Below are 13,542 nucleotides of genomic sequence, written 5' to 3'. Positions count from 1 at the left end.
AAATGAAGCGAAATCCAGATGGTTTGCATTTGTCACAGCATAGCAACAGATGGACCTTAGGCCACATAATGCGACCCTGCATCCTGTTAAGTTATACATTATTTTTACTAGACTGTTTCTGGGGGCTGTGTTTCGTATCAACCCAGATGCCAAATGCCTTGGGTTTCAGAGTTGTTAATTTTAGGGCCTACTATGATGAATATACCAACATTAATGTAGTACAAGCATGAGATCCCTTAGGGAAGCCTGCGGAGCTTTCACCGACAGCAGTGTGCTGCCTTTGACGTGAGGCAAGTTGAAGCTGAACTTAAGGAAAAAAGTTATCTGCATGATGAACGTTTCACAGCTGAGAGATGGGTGACTTACGAGCCAATTTCCTGTATTACTGGCACAGTTATTCGGCTTTTCTCTAGGCATTACTTGGGGGGAGAAAGGTTAATGTCAGTCCCACGACTCAAGTTAACACTCTTTATATTTTAGAGTTTCCCACCAAACTCTTGACAATTGCAATCCTGTGCCTGCTTTTGCTTTGTGTGTAGAGAAAATGAGAAAAAGAGTGGGTGGCAAGGAAGTGGGACTGCTCTGTGGTTGAAGCCCTAAGGGACAATATTGCAAACCTATGAGTCATGATGATTTTAATTTTTTAACTCTTGCTTAACTGCTGGTGCTACTTCCTCAATCGTATACTATCTTCATTTTAAAATCGCTTCATTCTGCTCTGATTTCCTATCAAGTTTTAATATTGGGTTACCTCAGAATCAATACAGAGCAGAAAGGAAAATCTATACAGAAACAAACGTTAAGTTACCACATAGGGAAAAATGCTATGGAAGTAATATAACCATGTGCTGTCTTCCTTTCTCTTTTATGATATAAAATATAAAAGAGATAGTCCGGGTTACCAAACCAACATAAATAGGATCTTCAAAGCAAAATAGCAGAAAATGTAGGCATATCTTTGCAAATGCGAAGCAGTATTTTGGGATGGACTAATACCAGTGAGGCTGAGTCTTAAAATCATTCAGAGAAGAAAAATTTCGTCTTCTACAAACATAGCATGCTGAATCTTTAATGCAACTGCAGGAGCCAGAATACGAGCAATCACTGGAAGCAACAAATACGAGCTGCCAGAATCAACAAAAAGTGTGTAACTAAAATGGTCTTGTTCTCAACCACAATGATAAACCAAGCCTTGTAGAAAAAACATCCACAAAAACACAGGACTCATCTTTTCTGCTTCCAGGAAGTGTATGCTACAGACCAGAGTCTTAAGATACATAACAATCAATCTGCACTTCTGACGATGTTATCATGCTCATAATAGCCTCTTTTGTTGGGATCTACCCATGCCCACCTTTGCCCATCATATGTTTATAGCTGACCCGCTAAGTGCTGAGAGGTCTGATTGTGCTACTGACTGAGACTGTACTTACATCCTGTACTTACCTAAAATAAACTAACAAAAAATAAATAAAACAAAAACCGCACCACCATCACTCACACCCAGTACCAGATCACATCACCCAAAAAAATTGTGTATCCAACACTGATCTTTGTCTGGATCGTGACTAAACTGCTACTCTGCTGCAAAGGCCCAAGACAGAATCTCCACAAAGAAGGAAAAATTGTCTGCATTTACCGTGTATCTAATTCCCATCTTTAGCAATATGTAACCTCTGTGCCTTTTCTTGGAATAGCACCTTAGAAAACCCTAGAACCTTGCTCTTACTTTTCAGTTGTTTCAGTTCTGCTGTATAAGACCACCTATTTCATTTTTCATTGTGGGTGTTGGCTTACCTTTGATCCATTTCCTTCTGAATGTCTTTGTTTAGTTCATCGACTTTCTGCTGAAGCTTCTTTCTTCTTTGCTCAGGTGGGAGATTGCTGAAGTCTTCTGGCCCAGCTCCCTGCAGAGCGGAATGGAGGAAAAAAGAAAAAATCAGGATCTAAAAGAATCATTTCAGGATTGCATTTTGACACTATCTCACAAAAATCTGTGCAAAAACCACAATGAATGGTCTGAAGCATTGTTATTGCTTGTACTAGTACTTATCAGTCCCTGAATGGCTAGGAATCTGAATGCCTAACAACAAATCCCAGGACCCCGTCCCACTTTCCTACCAAATGGCTATTGGGAGATCAGCAAACAGAGAATGCCAGAATTCAATGGCAAAGCTGAAAATCTATTTTTATCCACGTTTAACAGCAGATTTTATTTAACAGAGTTACATTCTCACGGAAAGTTCATCTTCCCTGCCTTTCCCTACTCTTCTACAGACAGCAACTCTTTAGAGCAGTTGTTAGCTTCTACTCCTGTGTCACAGTCATGCTTCTTGTGCCCACTGCTAATTGCTGGCTTGCTCTATGTAGTCTGAGGGTTGGTCCAATATGCTTAATTTATGTCAGGACTCTCCCAAACAAAGTAAGGTAACAGAACCACTTCATCTGGGATTATATAATTTAAGAGCACAGTGCACACTCTCCGGAATCCACATTTCATGGATTATCCTCAATATTTCCTTTCTTACTTGTATTGGCATAGAAATCAGGAATTTTGTCAAAGCCACAGAATCTATTTGAAGTCATAACTCAAGGATAAAACTGGAAGACCACAGTGGTTTCCCATGTATGATTCTGCTTAAAACCCCCCTTTTATGCCCTCAGACTGCTATGCCTATTCTCGATTGCCCCAGTTTGGTATAGCAGGTAGACTTACATAAAACGTGCCCACACTATTTTCAAAGTACCAACAATTTCTGGCTTGCAAGAAGGCAAGGAGGAAAGTTTGGGTGAGCTATACCAAACAGATTTCAATGATAACTAGCTGCATTGTAAAAGAATGAGTTTCTTTCATGTAATCTACAATTTGTAAAGGTTTTTCTTGTCTTGGTTTCTGCTCATTCCACACGCCATTTCTAAGGGGGAATACTGGCATGTGCAAGACAGAAGGGGAAAACCACAAAGCTGAGTAACACAATTCAATAGCTCAGGAGCTTACTGAAAGCTGGTGAGTAAAGTTGCAACATTAGTTTTACTCAAATGCCAAATGTTTCTCTTAGAGGAAAGTGATTTAGTGGACACTTTACCACAAAGGCTACATATTAGACCCCTTCAGCTCTGCACTGAGTGTGCCCTCTGAGACAGCGCACTCTCTATTCTGCATTCACAGGACATGCTATTTATAAAGAAAGCATGCGGGTGTCAGAGGATGGAGAAGAAGTACAGACAGGCCATCTCCTCCTCTTCTGCTCTAGTAATTGCAAGAAAGCAGAGCAGGCTAGCCTAATGAAATTTTCAGTACAAGACAGCACATGCAGCTAAATCAAAGCCTGATCTTCTGTGTAACAAACTCTTAAAATTCCGTTTTACGATACAATGGGAAAGCAAATTTAAAATAAATGAGGGAAACAACTAAATAAGTTAGACACATTCTAAAACTTGCGTCATTTGCAGTCCTTGCAGTTCTGAATTACTGCTCACATTACTTGCTACGCATGGTACAGGAAAGCTGTACTTTAATTAGTCCTTTAGTGTTGATAGCATTTTGCTTCATAGTAACCCCCACATCACATTAACTTTAAAATATATTAAACAGTCTAATCTGCACACTAAAGCCATGCATACGTTTTTAAGGCAAAGCATCTGGATATAGCTTCAAAAATGAGTAGTTAAAAGAAAGATTTTAAGGTGTTCTACTCAATTCTATCCAGAAGAGACAGAGATGCTTGAAAATATCCCCAGTTATACTAGATTTAGTCAAACCAATTTGGAAAAGCTTTTTATTTTGGATTCTTTGCTTCAACCTCAATCAAAAGCTCCAGGCTGGACTAAATTCAGTATTTGTGTTGACAATGCTTCAGACCAAAGCACTAGTGTCGCGTGGAAACGCATGCCTGAGACCAGGTGAACTCACTGAGACTTGATTCCATGCTTGGTAACTTCCCACCAGAACAGAAGCTACGGATCCTCTTCTAGCAGAAAGAGTCAAGGAGCAATTTTTGCACATGCTGGGCACATTTCATGCTCTCAAGCGAAACACGCCTGGGCTATCTCTTTAGTAGTAAGCATTGCCTGTGTTTTCTAGAAATGCACATCTTTTTGATTTGTGTAATTCTTGGGGAAAGGCCAGGTCAGCCATTTGTTTGGGGAGGATGTGTTCCTACTCACTAAGGCTTGGCTCAGCTACACAACACACTAACTTTGTGGCCAGGAAAACAACACATGGAAATTCTTGGTATAAACCCTTTGGACTAATAGGCCAGTGGATGGCAACACCCAAAAGAACGAGGTTTGCAAATAAGCCTGGGATCTCCATCATCCCTCAGGTCTACCACAGGTCTTCAGGGAAGCAATACTGCAGTGAAGCCAAAGCGAGTCACTGTGGTGCACAGTGCAGCAGCAGGGCTCGAAACCTCCGGAGACGCACCAGAGCTACACCAGGCAGCTTTCAGGGCACAGCCCTTTCCCCAGAATAAGCTGCTATGAACAGAACAGGTCCAAAATGATGCATCCATGAACAAGGTGTATGCAGGGAGGAGAGGAATAAGAGGCAGAGAGAACCTAAAGGCACTGACTGGTGAGGAAAAAGAAAACTTTGAAGCTAATGCAGTTAAGGAGCTACTGTGGATCCTCGGAAGCTTTCTGAAGTTGCAACCAGTCATTTGTGGCTCCAGCATGCTTGCACCAAGTGGGTCAGCAAACCAGTCGCATTCCCCTTGTGACTGGAATCATCAAAGGCAAAGGAATCTTGACAAGCTATCAGGAACATCAAGGCGTGGAATATCTCAAGCAGTACAGTACCTTGAATGGAAAGTTGACCACCCAATTTGTTTTCCCCAAGAGGCTCACCCGTTCCCTTTCCAACTCAGTAACTTTATCTTACCGTAGTTCAAGCAACCTTCACAGCTGCATCCAAGATAGAATTTAGGATTTGTACACATAATTTGCAAGTTCAAATCAGACTGAGTTAACCTTGTTGGTTAAGGTTTACAGAACTGTAATTAATACCATTATTAGTTATTCTGAAGGACTACATAGGGCTGTAAAATGTAGGCGATGATGCAGATTTCCAGTAATACCTGGACATAGAAAGTAAACTTTGCAGCTATGTTACACTTAAACAAAATGCATGCATTTCTCTCTGAAAAGGGTCCAAATATAGACACCTTTATTTCTTTTAATGTTTTAATTTATACTTATACAGTAGCAGAATTACTTGATACTGTTTTTCTACATTTTCGTAGCCCTAGATTACAAAAATGAAAGCTAAACTAGATATTAGAGTTAATTTTTTAGCAACTTATTAGAAAGACTGAGTTCCGATCACCTCTATTAGACTCCAGACCTGTGTATTCAGAGTTATCTGATAAACATCAAAAAAAAAGCAAACACAAAGAAGAAACAAATTTAACAATTTCAGTGTCATGTCACATGTGGCACAGTGCACATTAACACACACAGAAAATTGTGATTAAAACACAGGACAGGCATGCTGTAAATGTGCTTACCAGCTTGAGAGAAAGCTTCATGTAAAATTGGAGAGATACAGGGTGGGGGAAAAAGAGAAAAAAAACAACAGTGCATCAGTAGAAGAGGAACTTTTTCAGACTGACGTTACAATACAATGACACATACTCCCCTTGCTGTCGGAATGCAAAATGGGTAACACTAACAGATCTGTGCAAAAGTTCACAAGACGGCCCAGCATTACCAGTCAGCTGCCATTTCCTCGCCAGGAGCAGGGATAGAAGTGTTTGTTGTACCTCTACATACGTGCTTCAGTACTGCAGGTGAAGATCTGCCCTGGACTGGCTCATTTACAGCAGCTACAACAGTGATTCTCGCATTAACGCAACAACTTTGAAGTGGAGAAAATCCTCTGAACTTGCAAAAGTATGCAAGTTGCTTTAGATCAAAAAATACATTGAAACGCAGTCACAAGCATCAGCTGCTTTATGCAAGAGAAAGGGATGATGACGCCTGGCCAAAATGCCATGAAGAGGAAAGGCGCTATTGCTCAGCCTCCTGCTGCACGGTGCCATCTCCAGCCACTTCCAGGAGCCAAAGCCTCACTCTCAGGCCCATGGCCAAACAACAATCCTCCCAGAATATCCCTATTTACTGGGGACAGCGCCATCCGGGCAGTCTCTTAAGCCATTTCATGTTCTTGAACAATTCAAACGCAGATACTCATCATCTCAAATGTATTTTGGCCACACGGTCAGACAAGATCAGGACCAAGAACAAGGAAAAAAAAAATCCCTTCTCTTTATACCAAATTGATTCAAAGACAGCCCAGTAAGACATTATTCAAGCCCCTTAAATGATTTACATGATCTAATTTTTCAAAGGTTAACACATTTCCTGGTACAGAGCCAAAACATTATCTTTTACTTACTCTGGGAAAGAAAAGAGACTGCAAAAAGTGAAGTGTACACGCTTAAAAAGCCTACACAGCAGCATAGTTCGCCTCTGTCCTACATCACTTACACGTACAGCTCTCAACAGTGCTGCAGGGCCTCAAACTGACAGGTGGACAAATGTGCTTGGGCAGGCGACCACCAGAATTACCAAAGCCCTCTTCCAGTGTTGCAAGATGTTATGACAGCTGCTATTCGTGACGTTTTCCAAGAGATAGGGAGCCTCACGGTGTCACAGTGCCTTTCTGCTCTATGCCAAGCAGCACAAGTTGACTGCTATTCAAGATACAAACCCAGATTTTAAAGGGAAAATGAAAACTGCATCCGGCCTCCTCTTCCAGTAAAATGCACTGTGACTGTGCTACCAGATCTCTGAGGACAGTTGTGAAATGCTCAAACCATGCAAGACTTCCAAGTACGTAAATGCTGTATGTTAAAGACAGCTGAAAGGTGAAAATAGGAAAACGCCTCTTGCTCTAGGTGATGATCATATCATCAGACTTTTGCACGTTCTTTTCAAGAGTTCTCTGTAATTATTACCACTGATAGCTCCCAGATATGGTGCTCTCAGAATCAAATGCTCCTTTTTTTTTTTTTTTTTTTTTAAGCAGGAGCACAGTTCTTTAGGGTTGGATTTAAAATAAAGGTGGCTCTACATCTATGGTGTTTTCAACAGCATGCTTAAGAAATACAAAATTTTCAAATACAGTCATTATCGTTAGTTAGAATTTATACAGTGATATATGCCAACCGTTCAAGGAAACTATATGGTCTTAAAATAAATAGTGAAATATTCCTTTTGAACCGACACATTCAGTAACAATGCAGCAGTTAAACTTCCCTCTGAAGTTCATTCTACTGGTACGTAAACACTTGATAATCACAGTGCAGTGAAGAAATTTACCTTTCTAGCTAAGAGGCCACTGAAAAACCAAACAAAACTAATCAATTTGAGAGAATAATCACAGAAGGAGAAAGAATGAGCTAAAATGTGTTGCTGAAGAAATTCAACGGAGGCAGCTTTGGTTTGCGTAATTGCTTTAGCATTCCTGTGAACTTTAGCATAGACATGATCAGCACAAACTGAGATCCTTGTACATATAGATACAGACAAGACTTATGGTGCAGAAGAAATATTTACCTATGAAGCGCTCTATAAAAGGCACAAATGTAGGCTACATGCGCTAGTTTCTAAACACTACTCACTCTAAAGGCACTACGCTACTGCGAGGAACCATCTGCATCAAGACTATTTTTCGCTGTAAATTCAGCAAATTTGAAAGTGATTACAGACACTGTATGCCAAATTCTTACACTGTTAAGTATGACAAAAATAGAGAACTTATTAAAAGCATTTCCAAAAAGACCACATCAGGGATTGTTACAACCAGTACAAATAACAAAGCAGCTCATGGACTGAAAACAGTGAAATGCTGAAATAAGTCATAGTCCATTTTCCATTTTTGAAATGCATTGGTAATTCTACATGACAGCGATTCAATTGATATAAGCAAATATAAGCAGACAAAATAAATCTGCATTAAACATTCACTAAATAATTACTTTTGCCCAGTCAGTTGGGTTTTCAAAGCTAGAAACTTGCTTACAGCTCCTGGAAGAACCGGAGCATTTTTCCCTCCAAACAATCAAATAAATTGCATTGCTATAAAATACGCAAATCTGTTTCAAGTTGTCAATTTAAACCACGTCTAGCTTAGTCTTGCAAGGAAAAAATGAAGAGCCTAAGAGCCACAAGCTTCAATAACACATGAGAGAGCATGAAAGCCAGCAAGTCCATGTGTTATTGGACAGTCACAGACACTAACCTCACTTACAGAAAAGAGGGTTGAAATAAAGCACTGTGCTTCCAAGAGGAAATCTTCTTTTTTTAGTGCTCCTGTAGCAATCTGCCCTATACAATGCTTTATCTGGGTATCAGATTTAGAGGTCACAAGCACTGATTCCATGAACTATCATCATTAGAGAGAGCTCGGGGAAGCTTCAGAAAGCTTTTCAGAGTGCTCTACCACCAAGGCAGAGAACGTGTCACTGCACTGCTGTGAACCAAGGGTCGGCTCCTGATAGTCCAGACTGCACTCATAAAATAATTCAGAGTAAATGCACGGAACCCACCTGTAGTACTTTTTACACAAAACAGCTTAGTTGTAAAAGCCTACAAGCCTTTTATTGGGTAAGCCTACAAGTTTAACCAATTTTGAATTATTTTTTTTAGTTCTTTATTTTACAGCCAAGCACACTTCAAGTGGTTCCCACTGTAGTCTGAATTTCACAGGTCCATCTGCTTTAATTCTGCCAATTTCAGCATTTCCAGGACTAGCAGACAAATCATCTTCCTGCACACAACACAGTAAGCTGCAACTTGCCTCTCACCAAGTTTGCAGTTTCCCATTTATCTTTGACAAAGCACATTTCCAAAGCACACTAGCGGCGTTGTAAGTGGGGTTAGCGACTGTGCAGCGACGGTATGGGCTGATCACACCATACGCGGACTTACAACATATTCCCTAGCCTCAATGGCACACGTGGGTGTCCCTAAAGTCCTCTTCATGAGTTCTTTGTGAAAATACAAAGACTGTGTCTGCTGGTGAGTCAGCAAAAGAAAACACATCCGTTACGGTGGAGACTAGCACAGCACCTGCGTTTACTGCTTCTACAGCAAAAGACAGCTTGACGCTTAACGAACCTTTAAGTGCAAAGTGGAAGCTTGTTAGATACTAGGTGAGTATTAATAGGGTTTAGCGCACTCATAATATTTACATCTCATATTTTTAAAGGCTAGCTTAAAGACGCCAGGTCAGAAAACATCTCTGCTAGAACAAACCACGGCTTTACCGACCCCACCCACCCTACACCCCGGTCTTGGCAGAGATGCACACACTTGCAATACAATAACAAGTATTCCTATGGACAGGGAACACAGAAAAGGGGTGCTTGGTTTTGTTTGCTGTTTCTGCTTGCTCACAGAAGAACCAAGTAGTAGTCACAAACCAAGTAATAGTCACTCAGGCAGATCAACCGCCAAGCGTTGGGGGAAGAGCGCGCAGAGCATCACACAGGCAGGACAAGGTGGTAAGGGAAAACGTTAACTGGTGCAATGGAAATAAAATGACATTGTAATGAAGTCAACAACTTCCACTAAGAAGGAAACCACAAAAAACCTCCACTGTGCCTTACGGGGCTGCTGGGAGGCTGGGGCTTGGGTAGCGACAGCAGGATTTGCATCCCAACTCCCAGCCCCATCTTCTGTTTAATCCCAGCCCAGCCTCCGAGTGAAGAGAGAAAAAGCAAACCAGCACAGTGGCACACGGCAGCTCGAAGGTGTAAGTTCTACCCCTGGATTTTGTTAGTTCAGAAGTATTGCTCTTTAAATAAAGGTGCTGATGTTACTGCCGGTATAGCAATTAAAGAAAAGAACACAAAATTAATATCAACTAGCAGAGTACTGAGTTTTCTTTGTCCTCAAAATGGAATTAGAAAAAGCAGAGCAAGCATAAATGAAATTATGACTTATGTAAGTGGTTCCTCATTTTTGTACTCTTCTGGCTTTAACTTCCCTAAGAAACAGAGTTGATTTTAAGCACTATACTTTTTTAATACCATCTTATTAAAAACAGCACTGAAAAACTCTGCTTAGAAGACTTTTTTCCCCTCCTCTTCTAGTTCTGATCCATGCTAAATGCTGTAACAGTTTTACATTATTCGCTACAGTGGACATTTCTTCTGTTGGGGTTAGAAGAAACTTTAAAGAAAAGAGGAAAACATGATTAGAAAACCACAGACACTGACAAGAGTCAGCACTTTTTTTTCCTTTTTTTTTTTTTTTTAAACAAACTGACTAGGGTTTTGTATTGGCCGTGACCATTGATACTGGTAGAGGTACCTCTACATTAACCTCGCATCTGTTGTAAATTGCCCAGGCATCTGTTTCCTTCCATAAAAACAAGAGTCACTGGATTTTTAGTTTGGAAGCAAAATTAAAACCAGACAGGGCACAGGACATATCATTACTAATTACATAATTCATTTTAACAGTCACCAGTGATTTTTCTGCTTTAGTTTTGTAATTTCTCTTTCCAAATGCAACATAAGATGCTAACCCAAAACTTTTTAAGGAAATTACTAAAACATGCTGCCTCTCCAGACACATTCAGATCTCAAAGACTTCGTGGAGGAATTGTATGGGAATCCAGTCACTCCCATTTCAAGGATCAATTACAACGTGCAGTTCTGCTGCCTGCATTTATCCTGCTAAGCTTTTGTTATCTACTAGGCTTGCTCACAATAAGTAGTTCCTTTTCATGCACTTCTTCCTTAAACTAGTGCAAAAAAGGAGTATGATACAGTTTCCTCTGAAATAAACAAATTGTTACCCTGCCTTTTGTGGGAGTTAACAGCTCAGTTTATCAACAAAGGCAGGAAAGACCTGACATGGTCCCAGGACATGTACCTAGGGACATGGTTTAGTGGGCAATACTGGTGGTAGGGGGCGGCTGGGCCAGATGATCTTGGGAGGGCTTTTCCAACCTTAATGATTCTATGATTCCATGACCTGCTTCTTGACAATTTGCTTGAATAATCTAAAACAATCTTAATTACTTAAATACTGAAAATCTCCTGTGGCCACCTTTACTGCAAGGTGTCTGGCTAGAGTGGCATTTTGCCTCTGAACAAAACCAGCAGTGCAGAGACAATATTCAAAGCAAATGAAATTCTTCAGTGTCCAAAGCCAAGCACCCATTACATTGTACTGTCCTCTCGGTTCCCCACGTGACCTTTCCAAAGGTTGCTCCACTAACGTATATCTGTACAGATCACACATCCTGTGCAGAGAGCTTCTCCCTACCTCCTCCCGTCTGATTTCTCTGGTAATATCACAATCCAGTATTTGCAACATTACTGCTCGTGAGCAAAATTCGGATGTTCTTGGATTTGGCAGTAGGACAAGGAGATGGAGAGGAACCGAGAAAAGGAAATCTTACAAAATTTGACATTGTAAAAGCAGAATTAACAGTATTATCTAGCTATGCTGAATATAAACAGGCCACATCAGACCTATCAGATGAAACAAATGCCAGCAACCCATTTTTCATCTCATAAACAGGATTAGGGGGGAGGATTGTCTTTTTTTTGCCTGGTTAGAATTTTATTTCTGAAGATCATGAAGCACTTTCATGACCTTTTAGTCTGAAAACCCAAATCACCAAGGACCTTTGAAATGTGAACTTTACAAATTCTCAAGTCAGACAGAGCAAGCTGCCAGGTCTTAGCAGCCTCTCCTGCTCTGTATTTCTAGATGGACTCAGTGGCTTGAATTCATCCCTCTGGAAAAAGCTACTATAAACTGAATGCTGGCCACCAACTTTCTTGGATGAGTCAGGCAGCAAAATATTTAGATACAAACATCCTGGTAGCAAAAAGGGGAAGGAAACAAAACAGGAGACCATCGCAAAAGGTTCCAATCAAGATTTAGCAAGAGCCACCTTTTTTACATTTTTAATGAACATGTCAGCAGAAATTAGAGGGACTCCAGAGAAAGGTATAGGAAAATATTCTAATTATTTCACTTTTTACACAAACCAGTTTAAAACGAAGCATGTTTAAGACTCTCTTGCTCTTCCCAGATAACACATGTTGGCATTTCTTCAGGCAAATATTAAAAGCAACTACTCATAATTGCTTATATGGCCAAATACTCACTAAAGAAGAATTTGTACATTTGAAATATGAGCTTGCGAATTGCCCGGGGAACCATAAACTAGCATTTCTAAATTGAGTTAGAAATATTCCACATTATTTCAAATAATCTGTTCGGTGAATGGCACTACTGGAGGACTACATAAGCTCCCACCTTCGGCAGTGCCTGACTGGCCCAAGCGTCTCCCTGCCACCCCTATGAACAGGACCACCAGCAGCCAGCCCACCATGGCAGTGCCATGAAGACAGCCACTGCTAGCACACCCTCCAAGCCTGCTGGTACAGAAGCAGAACTGAAAGACTGCTTTTGCCCCTTAAAAGCTAGTGAGAAGAGATGCTGCGGGCCAAACTGCAACTGAGGGGAGGGAAGGAGGTACTCTTATAGAACTTGCCCTAGGACAAGTTGGAAACTTCCCGCTTCCCCAGTGAAAAGCACCAGAAAAGGGTTAGGGTTTTTTTGTTGGTTTTTTGATTCTAGCCTGAATACATCATTAAATAACAATTCCTTAGAAAAGAACCAAAAACTGCTCTTTTTCCTTTTTTTTTTTTTTTAAGTGTCCTGTCTGTAACCAGATGAGACAGAATACTGTTTATGACAGTGTTTTCAATTCTCTGTGACTAACCACTGAAGTTCCCCACTGAAATCATCTCTACTTTTATACAGCTCCAGCCTTCATCCTTAAATGTCAGTGCAGTCCCTGGAGCAGAATTTGGACTTTTTAAAATAGTTACTTCCTTGCTGTTAAAATGCGTTTTAGAACAGGCTGTAAGATACTGAACAGTTGTGTCTCCTTCCTGTAATTTTTGTAACAATGATTTTAAGAACCTTAACCTAGGAGCCAAAGCAATACTGCACTAGCAACTTCTCAGCACAATCATGATGTCTGAGTTTGTCAGGGAATTATTTTATTTATTAATTTATTGTAAATTTATTTCAACACAAACACCTTGATGTAAGTTTACTAATATAGCTATGGTTCATCATTTAATTTTTAGGAAGCTCTCAGTTCAAGTCTCCTCCAGAATTTGCAAGAAAGGCAGCTATTACTGGCTATTGAAAATAGTTTTTCAACTTTGTATTTACGCAAAGGTATTTCATTGATATTTGAAGTGTCAAAGACCCTGCAGGACTTTAATTTTTTCTATGGTCACTTGAAAAACTGTGCAATCCATACCATCTGCTCTAGGAGGCCCCAGCGCAGACATGAAAAACTTGCTGAGGAGCAGGATTTCATAGGCACTCTACAAGAATCATATCAAATTTTCCTATCTTACTGAAACTTCACTCCACAGGACAGTGGCAGGTCCTTGGGAACTGCCAACCCCAAACATTTAGAGCCAATTGTAATCAGCATCTCTTAGTGGCTGCATTAAATTCAGTCCCCTAGCATCACCAGCATGGCAGCCC

The 13,542-nt window shown here is 40.5% G+C and overlaps 1 protein-coding gene across 28 annotated transcripts in view; it reads right to left on the bottom strand.

The window, feature by feature from the left end:
- The window catches only part of FNBP1 (formin binding protein 1), a 97,570-nt gene that overhangs the window by 12,366 nt on the left and 71,662 nt on the right, over positions 1-13,542 (bottom strand). For 9 of the 28 annotated variants that reach the window (XM_048056933.2, XM_013198667.3, XM_013198668.3 and 6 more), the window contains 2 exons: positions 5,508-5,522; positions 1,798-1,907 (listed from right to left, as the gene is read on the bottom strand). In XM_048056933.2, coding sequence (XP_047912890.1) covers positions 1,798-1,907; positions 5,508-5,522 — 125 coding nt within the window. Of the gene's footprint in view, positions 1-1,797; positions 1,908-5,326; positions 5,363-5,507; positions 5,523-8,934; positions 9,022-13,542 lie in introns of all 28 variants that reach the window. The other 19 variants (XM_066980787.1, XM_048056897.2, XM_048056901.2 and 16 more) reach the window with 4 other exon arrangements.

This window comes from Anser cygnoides, chromosome 20, assembly GCF_040182565.1.
Source record: "Anser cygnoides isolate HZ-2024a breed goose chromosome 20, Taihu_goose_T2T_genome, whole genome shotgun sequence".
Taxonomy (NCBI): Eukaryota; Metazoa; Chordata; class Aves; order Anseriformes; family Anatidae; genus Anser; species Anser cygnoides.
The sequence above is the reverse complement of the archived record's forward strand: the minus strand, read 5'-3'. Positions and strand labels throughout refer to the sequence as shown.